Source organism: Rhinolophus sinicus, linkage group LG07, assembly GCF_036562045.2.
Source record: "Rhinolophus sinicus isolate RSC01 linkage group LG07, ASM3656204v1, whole genome shotgun sequence".
In the NCBI taxonomy this organism is placed as follows: Eukaryota; Metazoa; Chordata; class Mammalia; order Chiroptera; family Rhinolophidae; genus Rhinolophus; species Rhinolophus sinicus.
This window is the reverse complement of record NC_133757.1, coordinates 51,706,108-51,731,864: the sequence shown is the minus strand read 5'-3', so window position 1 is coordinate 51,731,864 and position 25,757 is coordinate 51,706,108. Positions and strand designations below refer to the sequence as shown.

The window sequence follows — 25,757 nt, the reverse complement described above, 5'->3', positions numbered from 1 at the left end:
GGTCCTACCCTCAATGATTTTACAGTCTGGAAAGGAATATTAAAGAGAGTCATTAAAAAAGAAGGTAAAGGCCGGCCTGGTGGCTCAGGCAATTGGACCTCCGAGTTCCTAACTCCGAAGGCTGCTGGTTCGATTCCCACATGGGCCAGTGGGCTCTCAACCACAAGGTTGCCAGTTCGATTCCTTGACTCCCACAGGGATGGTGGGCAGCGCCCCCTGCAACTAAAATTGAACACGGCACCTTGAGCTGAGCTGCCGCTGAGCTCCCAGATGGCTCAGTTGATGGGAGCGCATCCTCTCAACCAGAAGGTTGCCGGTTCGACTCCCGCAAGGAATGGTGGGCTGGGCCCCCTGCAACCAGCAAAGAGAACTGTACCTGGAGCTGAGCTGCACCCTCCACAACTAAGATTGAAAGGACAACAACTTGACTTGGAAAACAGTCCTGGAAGTACACACTGTTCCCCAATAAAAAATAAAAAATGTAAAAAAAAGGTAAAAGAAATTACAGTTGCTAGTTCTTTCTATACATTAGCTTACTCAATCTTCAAAATAACACTAATAAAGCTTTTACTTCTGTAATGTGTTAAAAAAAAAAAACTGGAAAGTTATGGAAGTTGGAGAAAAGAGATTATTTCCAGTTGGTGAGATCAGAGATGAGTACCTGGAAATGACATTTGAGCTAAGTCTTAAAGGACAGGTGAAACTGTGGATACAGACAGAGATATAAAAATACATTAGCAGAGAAAATTGCATGAGCAAAGGTATGAAGACAGAAAACAATGGAGAACCATTAGTATTCATCGGTGACAAAGGAGTATTAGGATATTAAGTTGAAAATATAAACTGGGGCCAGCTCATGGAAATCTTTGTCAAGTTAAGGCTATTCAACAGACAATGGGGAACCACTGGAGATTTTTGAGCAAGAGGATACCATAGTTAGTGTGCTTTAGAAAAAAATAATTGTCAGGAGAGTGTAAAACAGTGAGGCTGGCAGCTAGAATGAAATGTAATGACAGACTGAAGGAAGGAAACAGCTTCTAAAAAGTAAAGGCACGGGATGAAGGAAATACTACAGCAGATGAAAAGATGCCACTGTTTGCAATCTTTAAACTTTCTGACAGGCACCTTTCTTAAAAATAGCATTATATGGACTACTGCTTGCGGGGGGTGGGGGGGTGGAGGCGGGGGAGAGTAAACATATTTCCCACCATTACTCCCTGTGCATTTTGTATAAAGCAAACATAAGAAGACCGAAAGCTGAAGAGAGGAAGGCAGACTGGCAGGCACCTTGAAATAAGAGTAAAAACACAGTGACTTGTCTGAGTGTTTTTGTTTGCTTATTTGTTCATGAAGACAAAATAAGGGTGCATCAGATAAGAAGAGTTAACTGCACTAAATATGAAAGCATATTCAACCAGAACTAATAAGTTTGCTATCACATATGCCAGACTAGATACTGGAGAAGCCAGAAACCTGGAAATGCCAATGGGTTCAGACAAAGAGAGTCCCAAGAAAAGCCAGTTTTCTCCAGCCAAAGGACCAGAAAAGAGGCAGCCAAGCAAGACAAAACTTAAACAGTAACTGCTCCACTCCAGTCAAACATAGGAAAAACTATGGCCCCACCTCCACTAGCAACGGCCAGAGGAAAGCCTAGACTTCTAACCTTGCCAGTACCTGCCGCTCCCTTGCCAGCGGGGTGGTATCAGAGAATACCAAGTAGGGAGCAGAACGTCGTACATGCCCAGCAGTAACAAATCCGTCCTCATCCACTAACGCGGTGCGAGTGGAGACCATATGGGGTGCCTGGACCCAGCTCGCACTGACGAGGCCCCCTTCCCACTACTTGCTCAGATGCTGTCAGAGAAGGCCTCGTGGAGAGTCAGAGCTAACACCACTGCACAGCAGTGCCCAGTGGTAAAGAACCACGCACAATCCCCCAAACCCCCCAGAGGAATAATAATGAGGGCCCCCTCCCCCTCTTAACCACCAGAACCTCTACCTGGCACTAAGGAGGTGGTGGCTGTAGGAAATTACAATATGAGCGACTAATATTCTCTATAAATATAGATGCAAAATTCTTAATGAAATATTAGCAAATAGAATTCAGCAATATATAACTATTATTCCATGAGTAAGCCGAGTTTATTCCAGGGATGCAAAGCTGGTTCAATATTAAAAAAGCAAACAAGGTAATCCATTGTGTTAACCAGCTAAAGAAGAAAAAGGACATTATACCAATTCAGGCAGAAAAAGCATACGACAAAACTTTATCATGAACACCCATTCATGATAAAAACTTTCAGAAAACCAGGAATGGAGGGAGAATTCTCAATTTGGTAAAGAACATCTATAAAAAACCCACAGCTGGCACATTTAATGGTGAAAAATTGAATGTTTTTCCCCAAGGATCAGGAAAGGCAAGGATGTCCACTGTCTACATTGCTATCAAACGTAGCACTGAAATTCTAGCCAGCATAATAAGGCAAGGCAGGAAATAAAAAGTGTACATGTTGGAAATGAAGAAATAAAAACATTCCTATTTGCAGGTGACATGACAGTCTACAAAGAAAATCCCAAGGAATCTACAAAAAGAAAACCCAAATGTCCTAGAACTAATAAGTGAGTTCAGTAAGGCTGTAGGATCCAAGAGCAACATACAAAAATCAACTGTATTTCTGTATACTAGCAATGAATACATGGACAAAGAAATTCCAAATGTAATACCACTTATAATGACTAAAAAAGGAGAACTACTTAGATAAATCCAACAACATCTACAGGATCTAGGTACTGAAAATTCTGATAAAAGAAATCAAAGAAGGCTGAAATACACGGAGATACTCCACTCATGGATTAGCTGACTCAATATAGTATAAAGGTGTCAATTCTCCTCAAATTGGTTTATGTTTAACACAATTCATATGAAAAATACCATGATATATTTTTGTAGATGTAAGACAAGATTATTCTGAAATTTACATGGAAAGAGAAACTAGCTAAATCAATTCTGAACAAGAAGACAGTGGAAGAAATCACTCTACACCATTTCAAGACTTATATTATACAGCTGCAGAAATTAAGACTAGATGATACTAGTAGAAGAGACACACAGATCGACTGAACAGAATAGAGAATCCAGAAATAAGTCTTACACAAGTATGGCCAACTGATTTTTGACAAAGGTGCAAAAGTAATTCAATGGTGGATAGTTGTAAAACAGTGCTGGAGCAACTGAATATCCATAGGGAAAAAAGGAACTTTGCCCAAAGATTCAAAATGGATCACAGATTTAAATGTAAAGTGAAAAACTACAAAACTTTTATTAGACAATAACATAGAAGAAAATCTTCAGGACCCAGGGTAAAGAGCTCCTAAACATGACACTTAAAAGCACAATCCAAACAAAACAGAACAAAAAATGTAAATTAGACTTCACCAAAATTAAAAACTTTTACTCCACAAAGGATCCTGTGAAGAGAATACAAAGACAAGCTACAGACTGGGAGAAAACATTTGCAAACCACATACCCCTGAGAAATAACTTGTATCTAGAATACATGAAGAACTTCCAAAATTCAACAGTAAACAACCAAAAATCCAATTAGAAAATGGGCAAAAGACATGAAGAGGCATGTCACCAAAGAGGATATAAGAATGGCAGATAAACACAGAAAAAACGTGATCAACATTTAAAGCTGCTAGGGAAATGCAAATTAAAACTATGATGAGGTATCACTACACACGTATTAGAACAGCTAAAATAAACTGTGACAATACGAAATGCCAGCAAGGATGCAGAGAAACTGGATCTCTCACACACTATTGGTGGGAAAGTAAAATTGTACAGCCATGCTGGAAATAGTTTGGTAGTTTGTTAAAAAATGAAACATACACTTACCATACAATCTAGCAATTGTACTCCTGGGCATTTATCCCAGAGAAATGAAAATTTATGTCCACACAAAAACCTCTACATAAATGTTCATAGCAGCATTATCTGTAATAGCTGACTAGTGTAAAAAACAACATATCCCACAATATGTGAAGAGTTAAACAAACTGTAGTACACATCCATACCATGGAATACTACTCAGCAATCCAAACGAATAAACTGGACACACACAATGGGTCTCAAGGGCATCAGCTAAGTGAAAAACGCCAATCTTCCAAAGGTCTCATTCGGTACAATTCTATTTATATAACATCGTCAAAATGACAAAATTATAGAGACGGAAAACAGATTAGAGGTTGCCGAGGGTTAAAAATAGTGTTGGGGGGTGGGAGGGCAATGATAAAGGGATAGACCAAAGCAGATTTATAGTGACAGACTAATTCTATATCTTGATTGGGGCAGTGGTTACACAAATCCACTCATGATAAACTGACGTTATACACACACTTTAAACAAATGTCAATTTCCTGCTCTTATAATTATGTAACCATTGCAGGAAACTGGGTAAAAGGTGCATGGAATCTTTCTGTACACTCTTTGCAACTTCCTGTGATTCTAATTATTTCAAAATAAAAAGTTTTAAGTTTTTAAAAAGAAGCAAAATGTCCTAAAAATAGCATAGGTACATATTTTTAATTAAATAAAATATCGGACTATTAATAATTACTTCTCCAGTGGAATCTTTCACTCTCTAAATTAAATATTCCTAAAATTTCTAAATGTTATACAATGAGCATGTAATGCTTAATAATCAGAGGGAAAAGATCCTTTGAAGAAAATGAAAACTATTATTTTTCACTGTTTGAAGCACATCACACTTAAGTAAATAGGAATAGAAATTTTAAAAATCAATTAAATTCAATGATTAACTCATGTAGGCATATATACACTAAATAAATGATAAGAAATAATGAGGCAACTAGCAAGACCAAAAAGTCCAAGAGAAGATCTGATTATAGATCCACTCCCCTCTCCCATAAACTGTGTGACTTGGGAAAATGACTTAACTTTTATACTTTAAGAGACCAAAAGACTACAGAACTAATCAAAGACATTAAACAATCATATTTTGTAAATTAGGATGACAGAATTCTTACAATGTTAGGATTGGAAGTGATCTAAGAGATGTGGAACAGTTCCTTAATTTACACCTGAAAAAACTAAGGCTAGAGAGCTAAGTAACTTTCAGACATAACTGAGAAACAGAATAGCAATACGGATAGTGATTCCAGTTAACCAATGGAGAATTTTACACATCAACATGAGTTTCTCATAAAGACTTATTTAAAATCAAATTTAATTAAATAAAAATATTTCAACAGGAGCATTGTACTCACCAACATTTTTAAAAAGTATGTCGTAGGCAATTGATTATTACTGATATCTGAAAGTACTGCTATAATTTAAAAATTTTGGAAGAAACTGTGGAAATTTCCTAAAGTGATAGGCACCAATAAATGGAAAGACACAAACTATTCTATGGGCTTAATTATACAAACACACAAAAGACCAAAATAGCTTCTAGTTTATCATTAGGTAATCTTTAGAATACAGAGGATGTATCAACAAAATGAAACTTTTACTCTCTCTGTGTTTAACAGAACAAATGTCCATGTTCAGACGGTGATTGTAATGATTTAAATATGCTGGATTTTTCTTGTAGTTTCATCTGTGTGAGCGTTTGTACACAAAATGCTCTAAAATATTACAGTATAGCTGTCTGAAGCAATTGTCCTCTTCAACAACCATATATTGACTTTAAAAAGCAGACATTCAAATTTAGAACTGATGAAATTTGATTCATAAATACAAAATGTGCTGTTTTGGGAAGTTATTACTGATTTCGTATACAGTAAAGAAGTTAAAAAGTTATCATTTCTAAGTGATGTATAAAACCTAAAGAATAATTTCCATATACCAAGGCAAGAAAAGGGGAAGAAAAATTTTTTTTAATTATATAAAGTTAGTAGCAATACATTGTCCTTAGGGCAATTATACCTTATAGTTGTACTCACACTAAAATAAGCTTAAATTCAATTTTACCTAATAAAGTTTATTTAATATGCACACAATAAAGCCTAAACTTCCAATGTAGGAGGCCAAGGTTTACTTTGGGCATTTAGCTCTACAGTTTGTTATATTTGGGACTATCAAGCCTTTCAAATTCCATTTTTAATTTTTGATCCTAAATTAAAATATTTTCAGTGAGCAAACAAAAACTATTCTCCTGGTATTTATTAAAAATTATTTACTTTTTCTTAGTAAGCACAGGGCTTTGTTTCTAAAACATCTATGAAATCTGCTATAATTACGAAACAGTTTCAAAGACCCTGAACCAATTCCATTTTTGAAACTCTAGCAGTGATTTTCTACTGTTTTGTTATGTCCCACTTCTGAGCAGAATTTGGGGCAGCACAATTAAAGCAATCAAATAGCCTCCTCAGTTACATCATCATTCTGCATCTCAGTTCTGGGACAGGTTTGGTGCCAGGAACATGCACTCAATATATTATTATTATTATTATTATTATTATTATTATTTTTAAAGTTATCATGTATACCAAATGAGCACAAATCTTTTTGGGCTCCAACTTGCCTTTAAACTAAGACTCTCACAATCAGGTTGCATTTAATTCTATACCACATCTAGAACTGTCTCAACTCAGTGAATGTGAATCTAATAATAACACTGTCCAGTTTATATCCTCAGCTATAGCAAAAGTTTTTACGCAACGATAAAAATCTAGTGCTAAATTTGAAGGGCTTGACCTGGCTGCATATCAGAGCACACCAGTAAAGAAGCCAAGCATACAAAACTATAATCCTTATTCTAATCACTAAAATAATATTCAGGCAGGCTAACGGTTTGACACACTGACTGTTAAAAATCATTACTTTTTAAATATGCTACACCCCCAAATCAAATCAATATAATGGAAAATGAGAAACTGGCTCAAGACTTCAAATTCCATTACAATATTGTGAAAAATTATATTGGATTTGGATCAAAAATCTAATGTATGGTTTTGGCAGCCTTTGACTTTCATGCCAATATTATATTGATGAAACTGGCATCAATTTAATTTAGTTTCAAAGTTCCAAACTAAAACTAATTTGCTGGCATTTCCAATAACTCAGTGATACAGTTTAACTTATAGGAAGACCCTAAATTAGCATACTTCATGGTTCTCACCTCCTACTAGAATTTCCTACCTGTTAAGAATTTTAAGAGACAAGATAATACACCTTATCACCTCTCTTGTCCCTTGTCATAATGCAAAAGCTTAACAAAACCCACAATGAAAACTTAAGACAAATGCAAATACAGGTCACTGCCTCCACAGCTCTTTTGAGGTACATAAAACATCTCATCATAAAACACTATTTTATAACGAAACACTGTGATGAAACCAAGTTTTCCTAGTTTCTGCCATCATAAGCAAGAGCCAAGATAGACTCACATTATGTTACATTCTGTACTGAAGTGGTTATATTACTGGGAGGGCCCAGGGGGTGGTGAAGTAACAGAGCATTTCGGTATGGAACCACCTCTTGACTCAGCTTCAGATCCAGTGATGACAGCGCTGTGTGTATGGGAGGAGGGGGTGCAGGAATATTCACACCATAGGTCTGTCACAAATCCATAGCCACATATTCTAATGGCAAATTAACCATAGGTAGCATGTAAACACCGAATTGTCCTCCAAGTGTGCCTGGCCCATACTCTCCTATTTTTAGGTAACTTTGTCATTTTACAAAAGCCAAGAGAACCGCAAGACCCAAAGTAAGAATCACTGTCATGTTTACCTTTAGTTAAGCGGCTCTTCCTGTTCTTGCCCAACTATTAATATCCCTCAGTGTGTTACATTACACCTTAGAGAAAAATCAGAGCAAAACAAAACTAGATTTCAAGTTTCCAAAATCACATGCAAGCAAAAATTTTAAATCACAAAGATACAGCATTATGTAAATGACTAACACCTTATTTGTAAGCAAATACAAACACATGAGAGAAAAGTGAAAAAAACATTAAGTTCTATGTAAAAAGCAATGCATTTAATCTTGGCACAACAGTGTAATACCTCCCTGTAATCTACATCCATTAAAAGAATTACACTTAGCTCATACTGTATTCTTCCACTAATACTACAATCTTTGAAAAGAGCTTCATAGGTAATTTAGCACAATACGGATTTTTATTCATATCTCATATAAGTCAGTTTGATATACAAAAAGAAACAAAGCTACAGAAGTTTTAAATTTAAAAAATGAATTTAACCTTCACTAACAATATACTACCACATAAAGAATGAAGACAGAAAGATTTCCATCCATAAGTTAATGGCTGTGCTAGGTACGCCCTAAATGTTGTATCAGGGCTGGCGATAAGAATTGTGAAAGAATAGCTAGTTGATATGGTCATTCTTATAAGACAAAAATAATGATAATATTCATCAGAACATCTGTGATTCAACAGTTTCTCAAAAACAATGTTCAAATTTCAATTCTCAGAAAAACCATCAAAAGTCTCTAAACCAGCAAAACTATGAGCAAAGTTTTGAAAAAGTATTGAGGCTCTAGTGATTAACAAAATAAAAATGTTTACAAGTAGTTGTTCAATGTAAGAGTCTGCAGAATGGAATGAGTGCTACTGAAATTAAAACTGATTTATCTAAAGATGATTGCACGTTCTGCCATCGCAGTCATGATGGCTTCTTCTGAAGTAATACAGAATTTCTTCCTTAGAGAAGCTGCTCTACTATAAAACTGATTTTCTTTACCACAAAGTGATTATGAGAACTATCAAAGGGAGACCAAAAAAAAGTAACTATCAGGTGTGTTAATACCGGTATATTAATTGTACAACTCCATCTAACAGTTTTTCTTTAATTTTGCAGTAACATTAAGATGTAACCTTAATAGAGAATTCTTATATTTCAGTTCAGTTCAACAATTTTTTTTTTCTTTACATGCCAAGACTTATTTAGAGCTAAGTATGAAGACAAGGTCTCTAGAGGATCTCAGTATGATGAGGGTAAACTGCAATATAAACAACAGAAATACTTTGGAACCATCTTCAACTAAAGATCATCTGTATTAAGTTAAAGGGAGTTGATCTTTTGACAAAAGCTAAAAACAAAGCTAAGAATTCATCTTTCCTTTGAGGAAAGAATTACCAGTCCATTGAGCATTTGAAGATATGACAAATGTAGTCTATACACATAAACTAATTTAAAAGCTTGTTGTAATCAGTAAATTATCATCTCATGAAGATTAAACAGTTGATACCCATTTAGAGTAGAAATACTTGATGAAAAGTTTGTTTTGAAATGGCCAAGAACTTTGCAAAGTCTATAATCAGATAAGAAGTTGTAAAACAACATATAAGACGTGGCTAAAGGGAAAGGTTTCATGAAGCCATGTTATAACTTAACAATTACAAAAGGAAACTAATTTATTTCTGTTAAAATGAATATAAATTTTACAATCATTTTCTGGCACAATTACGGTTTTGGTACTACGTCTTCTATAAAAAGCCCTCTATCCAGTTGTTAGCTGCCAACTACAAGCATCGTCTGTTCTTATTCTTCTAGATCACTCTATTAAAAATATTATTCATACAATATCTGCAAAATTGCATTATTATTGGTCCTGCAAATCTATCAAAAGTATGCCTCCAATTTTCAAGAGATAACTCCAATCCTGCAGTTATGGGTAAGAGGAAGATCTGGTAGGCCCCTAGACTGTGGTAATTTCATATATTGTTTTAAGTACCCCTTTAACCCAGACACCTGCATCGACCATATTTTTACACTGTGGTAAATACATGTGTCAACTCAAGCTGTCAATGTGGAACCAGTCAATACTGAGTATCTGTAAAACCTAAAAGTCCCAATTCTTGCTTCGAGTTTAATTTTTTTTTAATTCAAAGGTAATGTATTAAATACCCGCAAAGATCTAAACTTGTCTGGTACTTACACTTAAACTTAAAAAAGAAATATAAAGCAAAACAAGAAACATACTGTTAGAAGAAATCCAAATGCTATCTTTATTTTCAGAATCACTCCTTCACTATCTTTTCCAAACCTCACTTCCTTTTCACTACTTCCCCAGTCCTTTGGGCAAATCAGTGTTTAACACCATCCCTCCCACCTCAGATTTTAAGAGGATCCACTGCCCACAAACGAGAAAGCCCTAGTGATTTTCGATGTTTTGAAAGACACTTGCGAAAATGCCAAAGCCCTAAATTAGATCCCCAAGGGCTCCTTTTCTTTTTTGATTCCATTATCTCTTTTTCTGGCTCTTTGAGCCAGCCGACTCCCACCTGACCGACCCCTCCCTCTTCCAGTCGAACCTAAATCCTTCCCCTAATTACCCCCACCCCCACTTTGGTCAGCAGTCTCCTCAGTCCCAAGCCGGTTCCCTCGCTCGCGCCACGCGGTAACATCGAGCCTGGACCAGCCCCTCGGCTCCCTCGCTCCCATGCCAAACCCCAGAGCATCTCTTCCTTCGGTCCCACATTCCCGCGGGGCCCCTTCGATCTTCTCTCCTTACTCTGCTTTCAAAAACCTCCAAGCCCTTGCCTTTTTAAGGCCACATCTACCTCAGCCTCCCACTGTCTTGCCTCTCAGCCTCCACTTACCCCTCAGCCTCTGGCCACCGTCACCCACCTCGGGCCCTCGGCTCAACAACCTCCATTTCCCTCAGATTCCATTCTGGAGCTGACTCCCTCAACGGTCTCCCGTGGCACCTCCGGATGGATCCCTCTCCTCCACAAACCCCGGCTCCATCCCTGACACCCTGCTCTCCCTTGGCTGCAGGTGGCCCCGCAACTCCCCTCTCCTCAGCCTCAGCTCCTGCTCACCTCCGCGGTCCGAGTGGGGCTCCCCGGACCCACCTCCGAGTCGGCGTCCGAGCCGCCGTCGGAGTCCGGGACCCTCCGCGACTCGCCGGAGTGAAGCACCTCGAGCGGCGGAGGCGGAGCCCGGGGAGGGGAGCCAGAGTGGAAGCGGGGGCGGTGGCGGCTGCGCGCAGGCATAGCTCCTGCGCGGGTCTCCGCGGATCCCGCAGCCGCACGAAATCCGAACCGGAACTGCTTCGGGAGGCGGGGCCCTAAGGCGGGAGGCGGAGCCTTACGGATGGAGGCGGGGCCAAAGCCGGAAGGGACGCGAGGCTCAAAATGGGAGCGAGAGAACTACAGCAAGAAAACCAAAGAGCGCATGCGTCAGGCACAAAGCGAGAAGATAAGGCCAAAGGAGAAGATAAGGGGCTAGTGAAGATGAGGTGGGGCCAGTGGGATTAGTGAATGGGGTTTCTGAGGACAAGAGGAAATTATCGTAATTCCTTTAAAGGGAGCAAGCTGCTCTCCAAGAGCTAACTCACAATGATCATTGTTACCATTTATTGTCCCTTCACTCTCTGACAGCCCCTGTACCACATGCCATATAAATATTTCACTTAATCCTTCTGCCAACTCTACAGGGCCAAGAGAATTGCCTGAGGTAGGGCAGTTAGTATGTGCCAAAGCCAGTATTTCTTCTCAAATCTGCCTAACTTCAGAACCTGTGCTCTTCTCACTCCACTGTACTACCCCACCCTGAGGGAACTCCCCAACCCATGCCTAGCATTGGCATAAACCAAGTCCAAAACCACCTGTGCCCTGGGCTCCAGCCCCTCCTTGGCCTTGCTTCCCCCAGCAGTGCAAGGCAGACTTCAGTGCCTCTGATGGGGGTAGGGACAGGTTCTGGGGTAGACGTGAGTGCAGACTGCTTACATGGGATATCTTGCAGTGGACTTTACCCTCAAGCTGGCTCACTGCCAGGGGCTTCCCCCTGCAGCTTGTACCCCTCCCAGCCCCATCGGGGCCTTCATGAAGTCATCTGAGAGCAGGCAAGATTTCTCACTTCTTTTGCCGATAACTAGCTCTGGCAGAAGGACAGATACAGACCTTTCTCAGTTTCTATTGTAGGGACAAAAGCCCTTATAATTAGAGGAATCTTCCTCCCAACCCAAAATATTTCTGATGACAGTTAGGCCCTTTGGCTTTGCAGAAAGTGTAGGGCAGCATTCATCTCCTTTCTCCCCCTTTGACGTGCATGGACCATTTCAGCCTTCTTTTTTGAGAAAACAGCCATCTTCTTTACAGAAACACTGTTCAAACTTTCACCCATGAACCCTGTGGGCACCCATTGGATGAGGTCTTTCCTGCCTCCTCTCCGCAGTTCTCTGGCTGTACAACTCAGGATACTTCCCCTGAGCCCTATAATCCAGAGACTCATCCAACAGCCATATAGTTCTTACCCAGACCTGCAGGGCTTTTTCTGTCAGTCGTCCTTGGAGCCAACCACCTCCTCTCCACCTGGATCTCTCCTTTAACTCAGTCCTCAGAAGCAAATAGCCTATTCAGGGCTCTAAATGCTTTTAAAAAATATTTCTTAAGTATCTACCATGTGTTAGAGACAGAATAATCTTTGTTTCATTTAATCCTCACAATTTTTTGAGGTAGGTGTAATTATCCTTACTTTACAGATGAAGAAACTGAGATGGAGAGGTGAAATGACTTGCAGAGGTATGTCTGATTCCATGTGGTCACAGAATTTGGGGTTAGGGGGGTGACTTAAGGAGGAAAATGTCCTGTTCTCTCTGGAGGCGCCTGTGACTTGCTGAGTCACTTCCTCCAGTTCCACCTGTCCCTGCCAATCTCTGGAAGGAGAAATGACACCGGAGAGGCAGAGAGGAGCGACTACAGAGACAGAAGGGTGGGTGGGCTGGCCCATGGCTGAGGCCTCGCTTCCAGAGTGGAGGGGAGATGCCGAAGCCAGACCTTGCTCCAGCGTCCTGGAACTGGAGGAGCTCCTGAGGGCTGGGAAAATTTCTTCTTGCAGCCGAGTGGACGAAGTTTGGCCCAACCTTTACATAGGAGATGCGTGAGTGGTAGCTGGCTGAGGGGTGTGGGGATGGGAACAAGGAGAGACAGTTTTTGGGCACTTTACCAGAGACTGGGGAGCAGGGAACAAGGAGAAATAGTGCTGCTCTGAGCATCCTAGGCCAGGGACTTTCTCCAGGATCCCTGTGTGCTGGGGATGGTGCAATGGACAGATGTGGCCACCAGGGGGGAGCGGGGACTTTGTCTGAAATTGAGCTCCCAGAGATTCCTGGAGTCTTCTGGCACATCCAGGATTATTGGTGAGTCTGGGGGGCCGAGGCCTGGGGAATGCTGGTTTGGGGTATGAGTTGGAATGGACAGCTCCCCTTCTCGGTCCCAGCCTCCCTCCTCTGGTCACAGAGTGGGTGAGTAAGCCTGATTAAAGGTGAATCAGGAAAGGCGTCATCTTTAAACATTCACATAGTAGAAGCAGGTATGAGGTAGTGGCCAGGAGAGGCCGGACGTGTGTGTGATGGCATGGGGCAGGAAGGGAGGGGCAGCTGGATCTGAGGGGTGAGGCCATTCTTTCCTTCCTGTACTGGCCAATGCAGGGGCAGATCACCTCAGGAAGCAGAGTGGCTAATGGCAACTCCCTATACCGCCAACTCTCCCACCAGAAAGCTCTGAGGGTGGGGCTGTGAGCTGTGGATCCCAGCTCAAGCTTGCTGGGCTTTCCCCAACTCCCTTGAACCCTAATGTCTCTGTCCCTCTCAAGTAGGGGGCCTGGCAAAGCCTCCTTCCTGGCTCCCATGGCTCAGCCAGCATCCAGCACCCTTCCTCCCCTCTCCAGGGCCACGGCAAATAACCGCTTTGAGCTATGGAAGCTGGGCATCACCCACGTGCTGAATGCCGCCCATGGGGGCCTGTACTGCCAGGGCGGCCCTGACTTCTACGGCAGCAGTGTGAGCTATCTGGGGGTACCAGCCCACGACCTCCCCGATTTCGACATCAGTGCCTACTTCTCCTCTGCAGCTGACTTCATTCACCGTGCCCTCAGCACACCTGGGGGTAGGACTTGGGGTCTCATCTCATATCCCATCCTGCTCAGTCATGGGGAGATGTCCAGTTTCCCTTCAAGCATCAATGCCCTTCCATCCCTAGTTTTTTTTTAAAAAGTTAGCGGTTTTTAAGAATCCTCTGCTCAGTGCTCCAGTGATTTATCCAAGCACATTGCTTTACAGATGGGGAAACTGAGGCCTAGAATACAAGGCCATGTCACGAGTTAGGAGCAGCCCTGGGGCAGCAAGCCAAGTCTCCCAAACAGTAAAACTGTTCTTTCTCTGCATCCCTCAGCCTTGGGAAATCGCCATTTGGTAACTAGAGGTCTGGTTTCTGCCCCAAAGTACTTTCAAATGGGAAAAAGAACCAAAAACAAACTTCTAATAGCCAGGGTACAGCAAAAAAAAAAGGACCTGGGGTAAACTGAGCCCCCACTTTGTGTTCATCTGGGGTGAGAGCTGTGCCCCTTGCTTCTTGACCCTGGGCAAGCCAGTGTCCCTCTCTGGACTTCTGTTTCTCACCTGTGCGATGAGAGAGACAACATGACGGCTCATAGCCCTTCTCAACAGCCAAAGCACTTTGACATTCATTTGTTCTTTGTCCATTCATTCGCCAGCTATTTATTCTCTTCTCTGTGTCAGGCACTGAGCTAGATACTGGGAATTCACACTTAGACAAGGCAGGGTGCCTGCCCTCGTGGAACGTGTCATTATATGTTTGGTGGAAAGACAATCAAAATGTAAAGTATTATGAGGGCTACTCACACGAGTGGGCAAATGTGAAGAGCTGTGGGAGCACAGGGCCGGGGAGCTCAGTTCAGAGGATCAGAGATGTAAGGTGACTTCCCTCTACAACAGTATTCACTGGGCCACATGCAAAAAGGATCAGCTGCTCTGTGATTTCGGCAATACCATGAGTGGTTAGGAATGCTTATGCAGGGAAGCCATGTCTCAGCTGAAACCTAACAGATGAGTAGTGACATTAGTCAGACCAAGAATAGGGGAAACATTTTACAGGAAGTTGGAATAGCATGTGCTGAGGCTGGAGGCCAGAGACCATGACAGCTTCAAGGAACCGAAAGTTACCCGTGTTCCTAGAGCTGAGGGTTGGGGTGGGACGGCCTGAGATGAGGCTGCAGGATAAGCAGGAGCCAGTCCTGGAGGGTCTTTTAACCCATGTTAAGGACTTTGGACCCCATCCCAAGGGTAGGCAAAATAGATGTTGGTCTACCTAGTTGACGTATCAGGAAACTGAGGCCCATAAAGGTTGAGTGATTTGCCCAGGGTTTGTCACAGAGTACACCCAAAGCAGAGCAGGAAAAGGAACTTGGGTCCCCAACCCAGCCCCTGGGTGGGCCAGCTGGTGGGAAAGGGTCTTTCACCAGGATGTCTTCCTCAGCCAAGGTCCTGGTGCACTGTGTGGTGGGTGTCAGCCGCTCTGCCACACTGGTCCTGGCCTACCTCATGCTGCGCCAGCAGATGTCCCTGCGCCAGGCGGTGATCGCTGTGAGGCAGCACCGATGGGTCTTCCCCAACCGCGGCTTCCTCCACCAGCTCTGCCAGCTGGACCAGAAGTTGCAAGGTGGAGGCCGGAGCTGAGGGGCCAGGTGAGGGCCATGCCAGGTGTGAGGGGGCGAGGGGGCAAGGCTGGGTGCGGTTAGAGGTCAGGTGAGAGCTGAGGGGGCGAGGAAAGTGGAGGGGGAAGGCAATGAGGGCTGGCAGGGGACATGGAATGGGACCAGTGCAGAGAGTGGTTGTCAGGGCTGTGTGTGGCTGGAAGTCAGAGTTGAAAGGGGTCTGGCCCACTCCCCAGCCCAAGATCTTAATAGGGCCTCGCCAAGGTAACCCTCAGGTAGGACCCTCTCCCTCCCAGCCCACTCAGTTCTTCAGACCCAAGAGAGGATGGAAAGACCAGGAAAGGAAGAGGTGGGAAGCATACAATGGAAGGGGTGAGGCCTTCCTACCTGGTCCTGATGCTGACCTGCCTGCCTCTTCAACCCAAAGCATGTGGGGACTCCCCTGAACCCCCTCAAGGCAGCCTCAGTCAGTCCTGGCCTTGTGGGACGCCTGGACCTTCCCACACGTCTGCACACCTTCCCTGCAGGGTTGGACCTCAGCTACAGCTCTAGGGGAAAAGTGTGGCTGTAGCTAGCGCTCCAAGCTTATTAGTTCATTCTCATGTCAGCCCTGCCTCATCAGTCCCACGTGGGGAAGGAGGACAGGGGTTCCTGCCACCAGCCATGACCTCCTCACACAGCCCTGCTTGACATAAAGTTCTCCTGTTGTCAGTTCTCTGCCTTAGCCCCAGCACCCCACTCCCTACCTGCCCCCCACCCGATCTGATCCCAGAAGGACCCTTCCTAACCTCCCTACCTCTCTGGTTCTGGGGATTCCTCGAGGACATAAAGGTCTTATTGAAGTCTATTCAAACTCTTTCTTGTTCCCAGTTACCCCTGCCTTCTTGTTCCGTATTCAGTGCATTTGGAGCAATAGCACAAAGGGAACAGATCCCTAATACCTCCTCTCCCCAAGCCATTTCCCGCTGGAAGCCCCAGCGTCCCCAGCTACCCAGTAGAAGGAGTTGGGCTACCCCAGCAGCAACCCTGCTTCTCAGGCTTCCAGCCCACAAATGGTCATTGAGGTGCTACTTTAATTTCTTTGCCATCAGCCCTGTGTTTTCCTCCAGCTCATCTGGGAGGAGGCAGGGGGGTCTCTTCCTGTGATGGCACCAGACTGTGAGGAAGCTGCAGAGTGCCCACTGCCCTTCTTCTCTCCCCACGTCCAAGCTCAGTCTGGCCCCCCACGCCCACCTTTCTCACATTCATGTCCCAGCTGAGGGCCAACAGCTGGGGGATTAGGCCTCCAGAGCTGCCCCCCATTCCTTCGACCCTGCCCCTAACTCCTGCTCCTTACTGCTCCTTTCCTCAGCTCTCCTCAGCCTTGAATTTGGCTGTGCCACACCACCCACTGGCTCCCAGGGGCTGCTAGTGGGGATGGGTGCCTGGCCTAGGCTCTCCTGGGTGTTGGAAGAGCAACAGCTTTCTCCTCCTGCCAAGAACTTCCCAGGGCATGGCCTGAATCTTCCCTCCTCCGCCCCCACTCAGAAGAGCTGTTTTGGTCTCTGACTGCATAGCCCGCCCGAGCAAGGGGGAGCGCTTTAGCAATACCAACCCCTTCCCGCATGCTGTCACGAGAATGAGCATCTTGGGGATGGGGACTAGGGCAGGATGGAGGGCTAGGTTTAGAGTTTGGGGGTGAGTGTAATAGAAGAAAGTTAGGGTTATAGCTGGGGTTGGGATTAGGCCTGGAGCTAAGCTGGGTGGAAAACTATTGTGGGAGCTCTGCGGGTATGGGGAGCCAAGAGGCGGACGGGAATGGCCGTTCCCACCCTGCTCTCTTCTAAGCAGGTTTCAGGTTTCAGGAAGCTGGCAGAGTGGTCACCCCGCTTCCTAGGCCTGGGGATCTTAAATACCTTGACTTCTAACCTCAGCATCTTTCCCATCAGGCAGCTGGCTTTGGGGGAGTCAGCTGGGCTACAGCATTGCACAATTCCAAGGGTGCCATCCACCAAATAGTCTGTGCAACTGCCCCCCCCCCCAAGGAGTTGTGCAGTATGCAGCCTGTGCCATACACAGCAGCCCTGGGGCTGGGGACTCTGAAAGATGAGGGGGCCATGGGAGAGGTCATCTCTCTCCATGAGCCCCAGGCCCCAAACCTGCCTCCTCATCTCTCCCAATCAACCTATTCCCACTTGACCTTACCCAAAGGGCTCAAAGCGGCAGATTTAGGGGGCAGCTCGTGCCCCTGACCCAGCCAATCTGGGCCTTGGTTTACCTGCCTGTAACATGGAGCTCATCTGTCCTCCAGAGCTGGTCCTTACTCCCTGCCATCGGGCTCTGCCACTTTGCCATCCTGGCACTGGCCCTGCTGGTGCTGCTGGAGGCTCTGGCCCAGGTGGACACAAAGAAGATGGTCAGAGTCCAGCGTGGGGTCTGCCTTACAGCCTGCTCCTCCATCCGCTTCCTCCGGCTGCCTGCACTCAGCCGCTGCCTTCAGTCCCCACAGGTGGGAATGGGCTGCCCTCTCCGCCGAGCCCTGAGACTCCTCTGCCAGGGACCCCAAGGTCCCTCGGAGGGGGTGGGAGGCAGGGGGGGAGAATAGGAGGATAACGGGAGGGGATTCTAAGTGTTCATGACAGCCCATGGCCGCAGCTGCCTCCACCAGCTCTCCCCAGAGCTCAGGGAGCCCCAGCAGGGCCTGAGCCCCACTCCCTGGAGCTCCGACTTCAGAGACCCATGTAAGTGTGGCTGTGGGTGTGAATACATCTCTGTGTGCATCTGGTCTCCGGGAGTGTGAGTGGGGAAGAGTACTGATGAGGAGGGTCTCTGGAGAGTAGGGAGGGTTCTTCATAGGCCCAAATCCAAGGCCCCTGGCCACAGTTAACCTTAGGAGGGACCTTAGAAACCATCTCGTTGGTCTCAAGGGTCAGTGGGACGTGGGCCAGGAATGCCTTCTGGGGGAAGACAGGAGCTTGGCAGAGGGCAAGCTTCCCTCAGTCTGAGTCTTCTAAATCTGAATCCCGGGCCAGGCCTGTAATCCTCAGCCCCCAACCAAAGGCCCTTGGACCTGGGTTCTGATGTTGGCAATGTGGCCAGTTTGTGTGTGACTTGAGCTGCCTCTTCCCTGTCCCCCTCCAGAGAAGATCCTTCCTTCCAGCTTTAAATTTCTGCCCTTGCTCCACAACACCCTTGGAGGCCACGGGAACTTTTAAAATGGCTGACTCGATCTTCCTTCTCCCTGCCCCACAACCAACACACGCATACACGCACACCACAGGCAGCCTCCTGCCAGGCTGCTTCTGCTTCTAGCAGGGCCAGCTGTCTGGCTGGGCTTGCACTGACCGTGCCATGGGACCAGTGGGTGATAGGGAGTGGCAGGGGGAGGCCACGAGAGGGGAGCAGCACATCATGCTTTATAATTAAACTCAAATCAAAAAATAGAAACAGCATCAAGTGTGCAGAGACAAGCGGCTGGAAATCAGCACAAAGTGCCCGTCGGACAAGACCACATCCTGGGCCAGATACCCCCACAGGTGGGTGAGTGCTGCTATTTCAGAGGGGCCACAGAGCATGCTGGGTAATGAGGGCCATGGCACCTGTGCCTGTGTGTGTTGTGGTGGAGGGGGGAGGGGATCAGGTTAGATTGGAGGCTGAACTGGGTTAGAGATAGACGAACAAAGCACAGTATAGTCAGAAAGAACTGAGCTTGAATCCTGGCTCCCATGCTTATTTGCTGTGTGACTTCGGGCATATTGCTTAATCTCTCCAAGCCTCAGTTTCCTTATCTGTAAAGTGGGGATGATATTACCTGCCTCATGAGGGTACTGTGAGGATTCAATGAGAAAATGTAAGCACTTAGCTCTGTCTGGTATATAGTACATCCTTAGTAAGTGGTGAATATAATAATCATCATTATACTTAGAAACATCAGGAAACACAGAGATAAAGGCCAAGCCTCATTGTCTCATGGGGAAATTACCCTCTAACCAGGATATGGCTGAGGTTGAAAGGATAAGAGTAATAGTAGCAATAACAATAGTAAGATGCACCATTGATTGGGCATCTACCATGAGGCAGACCCTATGGGAAGTGCCTTACATTTATTACCTCCTGGGATTCTCATGGCAGCCCCACTGCGGGCTCACAGAAGCCCACACAGATACAAGCCCCAGACCTAAGAACTCTGCCCAGGTCGGCCCTCCTCCAAGGCTTGCACGCTGAGCACAGACCTACGGGCAGCTCGCCTTTGGCAGCCTGCCTGCCACCCTTCCTGAGAATTCCTCCACCAAACTCCTCATTTGTCCTGCCCTGAGATCTCTGGTCCCACTTGGCCTGCCTGGGGAGGAGGAAGAGGAGGAGGCAGAGAGAGCGGGCAGGAGGGAGGAGCGGGGGGCACACCTGCTCAGCTGAGGAGGTAGGTGGCAAACAGCGGCCTCCCTTCCCCGGGAAGACCTGTGCCTTGGCCCACGGCCACCGGCATTCAGGGTGTGCTGGGAGGCTGTGGAGCAGCAGGAGCTCCTGTGAGGGGTGGGAGACAGAGGGAGCCAGGAGAGCAATGGAGAGAGGAGAGACACAAAGGCAGAAAACAAGTGTCTGAACTTGCAAATAACAGCAACACAAGAGCAGGAAAATTGCTGCCTGCAGACGCAGCTGTTCAGCCTAGCGGGGAGATGCAGGAAGGAGGCGAAATGAGGGCTGGAGTGAGTGAGAAGAGCCAGGCCAGCCCTGTCCCTGCTTCACCCTCTGGTGGCCAAGGGGATGTGGGAGGACATGTCAGGTAGGGCCCTTGGCGGTCCAGGTCTGGGAACAGCAGAAACCAGGGGAGCTGCTGCAGCCACGAACGCCCCTTTCTTAGGTGTGCTTGGAGCTTGAAGGGGCTGGGCCTGACTCAGGCTGGCAAGGGAGGCTGGACCACCAGGGAAATGGAGCAGACAGGTGGGGGTACATCCATGCGCATCAGGAGTGAGACCTTAGATAGGACATGACAAGGAATACCTCTAAGTCCAAGAGAAAGTCTCCATTCTCCAGACCTGGGCCAGGGTCCCCTAGGAGACTGGGCTGGGGCCTGTAGCCTAGCAGCCCCCAATCCCTGACCCCTCTGCTATCTCCTCTGCCCAGGAGCCTCCAGGAGAATCAGGGTCCAGCTCATTCAACTGCGAGACACCCATTGGCCACCGGGGGGCAGCCTTACCCTACGCCAAGCTCAGAGGCCTGCGCCCCAGCCTGCCAGGCTTCCCAAAACCCCAGCTGGCACCGCCTGGGGCTCAAGCCCCAGATGGCGGCTCCAGACCATTGTAGCTTTTGGACAACCATGGAGACTCGGGGCTTACCCCACCCCAACACACTACACTGATCTCTAACCCGTAGTTGCTGCTCACCCGGCCACTCCTCTCTCATTCTCAGGTCAGACCCCCCGAGACTCCTCAGACAAAGCCAGGATCTTCAAAGTGAGAAGAGAAATGTGGCTGAGACAGGGGCAAAGACTTGCTTGAGGCCACAGAATAGATCGAGGCCAGGCTGTCTTCCCTCCCTCTAAAGTTCTCTTCCCACCACTTTACGTAGCCTCCCATCTCCACGGGGAGAGTTCCAGGCCCAAGAACCTTTAATCCCAAAGAGATGCCAAGCAGAGAGGGGCCTGGAGGTTTGGAAGGGCTGTGCTTCGCTCCATAGTGGCCCCACCTCCATGGGCTCCAAGCGGAGAACCTGGAATTCTAGCCGCTTCATAGTATGGGCGGAACCTGCCCTGGTCCCATTCCTAAGTCCTGTCCCAGCACTCTCTCCCCCACTCCCAGCCCCAGACCATGCCCTAGGTAGGTGGCAGGCCACTCAGCCTGCCCTGAGAGGTCACAGTGGGGGATGAAGGGGAAAGCCAGGTCTTCACTTCCCCCCTGCCCACCGGCTGCCCGCTGGGTGAGCCTGGCCAAGCCAGTGTCCTCCTGGATGCCTGTTTCTCTTTCTGGTCCTGGCACTGCCTCCCAAAGAGAAGAGATGTTTTTCCCAGTTTGTACCTTCCCTAGTTACTGGTTGAGGGGACCGGGGCCAGTTAGCCAAGATAAGCACTCCTTCCCAGCACAGCTCCAGACCCCTATTCTGGTGCCACTGACCTCCAAGCTCTGTCTGGTCCCGGACTCCGTCAGCCAGCTGACTCCTGAGACAACCCACCCCAGCCGGCTGAGGCCTGACTGGCAGCGCTGGCCTGAGTCGAGGGGGTAAGGAGGACAGTCCCAGGGCCTACAGGCAGATATGTAACAGCCACACCAGGCTCCCCTGTAGAGAGGGATGGGTTAGTGACCACTCTCTGAAATCCCCAAAGATGGTACCTGCAAAGCTTGGGAACGGAATGGCAGGATCACAGAACTGGATTGAAACCTCAGCCTTGCTACATACTAGCCATATGGCTTTAAAGAGATGCTTGGCAACATCTGAAGCTGGGAGGGGATGGGGGTCCGAGGACCAGCCATCGAAGTAACAGAGGAGGAGGCTTGAGATGAGCTGCCGAGGCTGTGGGGGCCACAGCCCTCTGAGGTCTCCATCCCTACAAAGTCCCAAGTGAGCAGAGACTTAAGGGGTGGGATTTGCACTGACTTACCGCCACAAACAGGGAACTCCAAGGATCCCTTGGTCAAAGTTTCCAACCTCAGAGGCCTTTGGAGAGAGGGCTTCCCAGCTCCATAGTGGTGACAAGCAGTCCATTCCCTTGTTCTCTAGGAAAGGTTCTAGGCCTCAGCCCCAGCTGAGCTGGTTAATGACATCATACGAACTAGCTGCGGCCTCTTCTACACCATCTCAGTGGCACCTGGGCTCTGCCCCTCTCCTGGGCCTCTGGGTCAGCAGGACCCACCTTTCGGGAGCCTTGTCTCCAGCCACTGCAGTATCCGCTCTGTTCCAGGATGGACTCGCTGCAGGAGCAGGACCTCCGGAGGCCCAACATCCACAGGGCGGTCGGTCTGACCCCCTACCAGCCGCCTACGCTGTCCTCGCTGCAGCGCTTGCTGTGGGTCCGTCGTGCCGCCATGCTGAGCCACATCGACGAGGTCTGGCCCAACCTCTTCCTGGGAGATGCGTGAGTATGACCCATGTGGGCGGGTGCAGGGAGCAGAAGGGGAGCCCTCTTGGGGCACAGGTGGCACCCCCTTTTTGTCTGCCGCTATCTCTCTGCACATGGGTCTTTTCATTTATATTATTCTTTTAATTGTGGAAGTAGAACACACATTTAGTGCATAGAGCTTATATAAACAGTTTCATCGCCCAGGTCAAGAAAAATGACATTACTTGTGCCCCAAAAGCTCCTGCTGAACCCTTCTTATCATAACCCTTTTTATGTAGATAACCACTAAGTGTTGAAATAATTATCTCCTTGCTTTTCTTTATAATTTTAACACTTATGTACTTAACAATTAGTTTTGTCTGTCTTTTAAAGTTATATGAATGGAATCATATTGTGTGCTTTGTGCCTGGCATAATTTGCTCAAAATTGTAAAATGCACCCATGTTATTATGTGTAGCTGCAGTCATTCATTTTTCATTGCTGTATACTATTCTATTATATAAATACACCATAGTTTATCCATTTTATTGTTTATCCATTCATATACACATTTGAGTTGTTTTCACTTTTTGGCTATTATGAACAGTGATCCTAGGAACATTCTAGTACAGGTGTCCTGGGAATACACACACGAGTTTTTCTAGAGTGTATATATAGAGCAGAAGTATGAGCCATTTTCTCTAAAAGTTTTTTAAAACTTATAACATATGGATCAATACATGTGGATTTTAGAAAATTTCCTTAATTTTTAGAAAATGAGGATCAGTATCTTAACAATATGGCAAATATGCTATCCCCCTACAGATAACCAGTAATAAAATCCTGTTGACTTTTTAAAAATGCATAACACATTCATACATAAATGATTTTTCACTTTTCTTTTTTTTACAAAAATAGTTTCACTTGATAATCCCATTTTGTATTCTGTTTTATATAAAAGGCTTTTTAATAGAATCATGCTACATATTTTTTTAAAAAAATGTAAACAACGTTTTGTTTTGTATTCTGCATTTTTCACACGTTCTCAACAGAGCACGAATACCTTTCCTTGTTTACTTACAACTACTATATTTTAGTGGTTGCATAATATTTCACTTACCTGTACATACTCAATCTCCTACTAGAGAATATTTAGTGATTTTCCCCCAATTTTTCACCATCTTAAATATCATTAGATCCAGTTTACATGTCTGGGGGCACAGTTTGGATTCTTTCTTTAATTAAGTTCCTAGAATGAGAATTGTTGGGCAAAGTATGTGTACATTTTTAAAGCTTTCTATGCATGTTACCGAACTGCTCTCCAGAAAAGTTGGCCTGAGTGATAGGGGGTCTTGAACTCTAACTTGAGGAGTCCCTTTAACGTGGTCCAGTCCACTGGTTCCAGTCTCTCGCCTTGGAGGGAGATGGCCAAGGAGGGAAGGGCGCAAGTTGCAGCCCGACCAGAGCTGATCCAGGGAGCCCTAGCCCCACGTCCCAGCTCCCCCTGTGCCCTCCCCGCAGCTATGCAGCCCGGGACAAGAGCAAGCTGCTGCAGCTGGGCATCACCCACGTCGTGAATGTTGCCGCGGGCAAGTTTCAAGTGGACACAGGTGACAAGTTCTATCGTGGAATGCCCTTGGAGTACTATGGCGTTGAAGCCGATGACAACCCTTTCTTCGACCTCAGTGTCCACTTCCTGCCTGTTGCTCGCTACATCCGAACTGCCCTCAGTGTTCCCCAAGGTGAGCCCTGGGGAAGGGACTGGGGCTGAGATCTGGGGCTCCCATTTTTCCAGTAGCACTAAGAGGTGCAGTGTCCTGAGCCACAAACCTCTCCAACACCCGTCCCACCCCGTGGGGCAAATGGCTACCTCCGTTTAGTGGACATCCCCTTCAGGGACCCCTGGAAACCAACCATCACAGGCACAACTAAGGTCCAGTGTGGTCATCAGTATAACCATATCCCTCAGTAAGAGACCAGGTGTTGGGCAAAAGGTGTAGGACCTAGCAAAGGTTCTTATGGGGAGAACTGCATAGGGCTGCAGGGGCAGGGGAGAGGGCAGAACTGAGCAGGGGGAGAGAGGGAGGTAGACAACACCTGTAATCTGCTGCAAACCCAGGGGACTCTAGGAGTACTGTTCCCCAACCCCGCCCTCCACCAACCCATCACAGTTGCAAAGATGCCATAGAAAGCACCTTGAACCAGAAGAAGGGAATCCCAGCTGCTATACCTTAGCTCTGCCACTAACTTGCTGTGTGACCTTGAGCCAGCTCCTTTCCCTCTCTGGGCCTCAGTTGCCCCATCTGACAGTATCAGTATACCAGGATGCTGTGATAGGTGGGCTGAAGGGTAGCTAGAAATATCTGATTCCCAAACCGGTGGGTGGTATGAGGGCAGGTAGCTGACGCTAGGTTGGGTCTCCCCGCAGGCCGCGTGCTGGTACACTGTGCCATGGGGGTGAGCCGCTCTGCCACAGTGGTCCTTGCCTTCCTCATGATCTACGAGAATATGACGCTGGAGGAGGCCATCCAGACGGTGCAGGCCCACCGCGCTATCTGCCCCAACTCGGGCTTCCTCCGGCAGCTCCAGGTTCTGGACAACCGACTAGGACGGGAGACCAGGAGGTTCTGACCTGGCGGGCAGCCAGGAACCCTGACCCTCTGGCCGGCATGACCCAACCCAACCAGCGTGGCCCTGGGGACAGCAGTGTCTGCTGTTTCGAGTGACCTTGAGATGTACATAGCAAGTGGGGCCTTAGCGGAGGGAGAGCTGGCTGGTGACCTTTAGCAGGCAGATTCCCTGACCCAATCCAGAGATTCTTTATGCAAAAGAGAGTTCAGTCTGTCTCTATAATAAAAAAATTCATCCTAATAAAGGCAGGAGAACTTCTGGTCATTTGTGGGGTGGTGGCTGACGCCAGGGATGGCCCCGAGATTCCAGAAGGCTGGCCAGCTCTGTCAGCATGATGGCAGCCTCGAAGGGGTCTGTGAAGGCTCCATGAAGGGCAGCAGATGAGGAGCAATTTGGGTGCAAGCGGGAGGAGTGAGATACAAGTGCTGAGAATTAGCTGACCTTTTCTTCATCGTGTCCTCCTCACACCATCACCCAAGAGCTAGGTTGTCTGAAGAAAGACCAAGGTTCAATGTATCACCATCCTCTCCGGGCCCACCTATCAAACACTAACAATCAAAACGTGCTGTGCACACGAATCCAATCTTTTCATTTATACTCTACTTTCAAAAGGAACTGACTAAAATTACAGACACCTAGAAAACCAAGGCATCAAACAGGAGGA

At 46.6% G+C, this 25,757-nt stretch overlaps 2 protein-coding genes across 13 annotated transcripts in view; one reads left to right on the top strand and one right to left on the bottom strand.

Moving 5' to 3' along the window:
* SAMD8 (sterile alpha motif domain containing 8) overlaps positions 1–11,049 on the bottom strand; it is a 50,594-nt gene extending 39,545 nt beyond the window's left edge. For 3 of the 4 annotated variants that reach the window (XM_019745967.2, XM_019745968.2, XM_074339639.1), the window contains exon 1: positions 10,818–11,049. In XM_019745967.2, coding sequence (XP_019601526.1) covers positions 10,818–10,991 — 174 coding nt within the window. In that variant the 5' untranslated portion in view covers positions 10,992–11,049. The remainder of the gene's footprint in view (positions 1–10,817) is intronic. The other variant, XM_074339638.1, reaches the window with a different exon arrangement.
* A 1,600-nt stretch (positions 11,050–12,649) lies between these two features.
* On the top strand, positions 12,650–25,334 carry LOC109454866 (dual specificity protein phosphatase 13B). 9 transcript variants are annotated; one of them, XM_019745992.2, is made up of 7 exons: positions 12,672–12,879; positions 15,276–15,483; positions 17,744–17,941; positions 18,877–18,968; positions 22,325–22,498; positions 23,984–24,204; positions 24,891–25,334. In XM_019745992.2, exons 1-7 carry the CDS (start codon positions 12,728–12,730, stop codon positions 25,091–25,093), a joined length of 1,248 nt encoding a protein of 415 aa, XP_019601551.2. In that variant the 5' UTR covers positions 12,672–12,727; the 3' UTR covers positions 25,094–25,334. The 9 variants fall into 9 exon arrangements, 8 of the variants coding, with proteins under 8 accessions (XP_019601562.2, XP_074195737.1, XP_019601551.2 ...); XM_074339635.1 differs by lacking the exon at positions 12,672–12,879 and adding an exon at positions 13,688–13,886; XM_074339634.1 differs by lacking the exon at positions 17,744–17,941 and having other exon boundaries at positions 12,673–12,879.
* Positions 25,335–25,757: the final 423 nt, after the last annotated feature.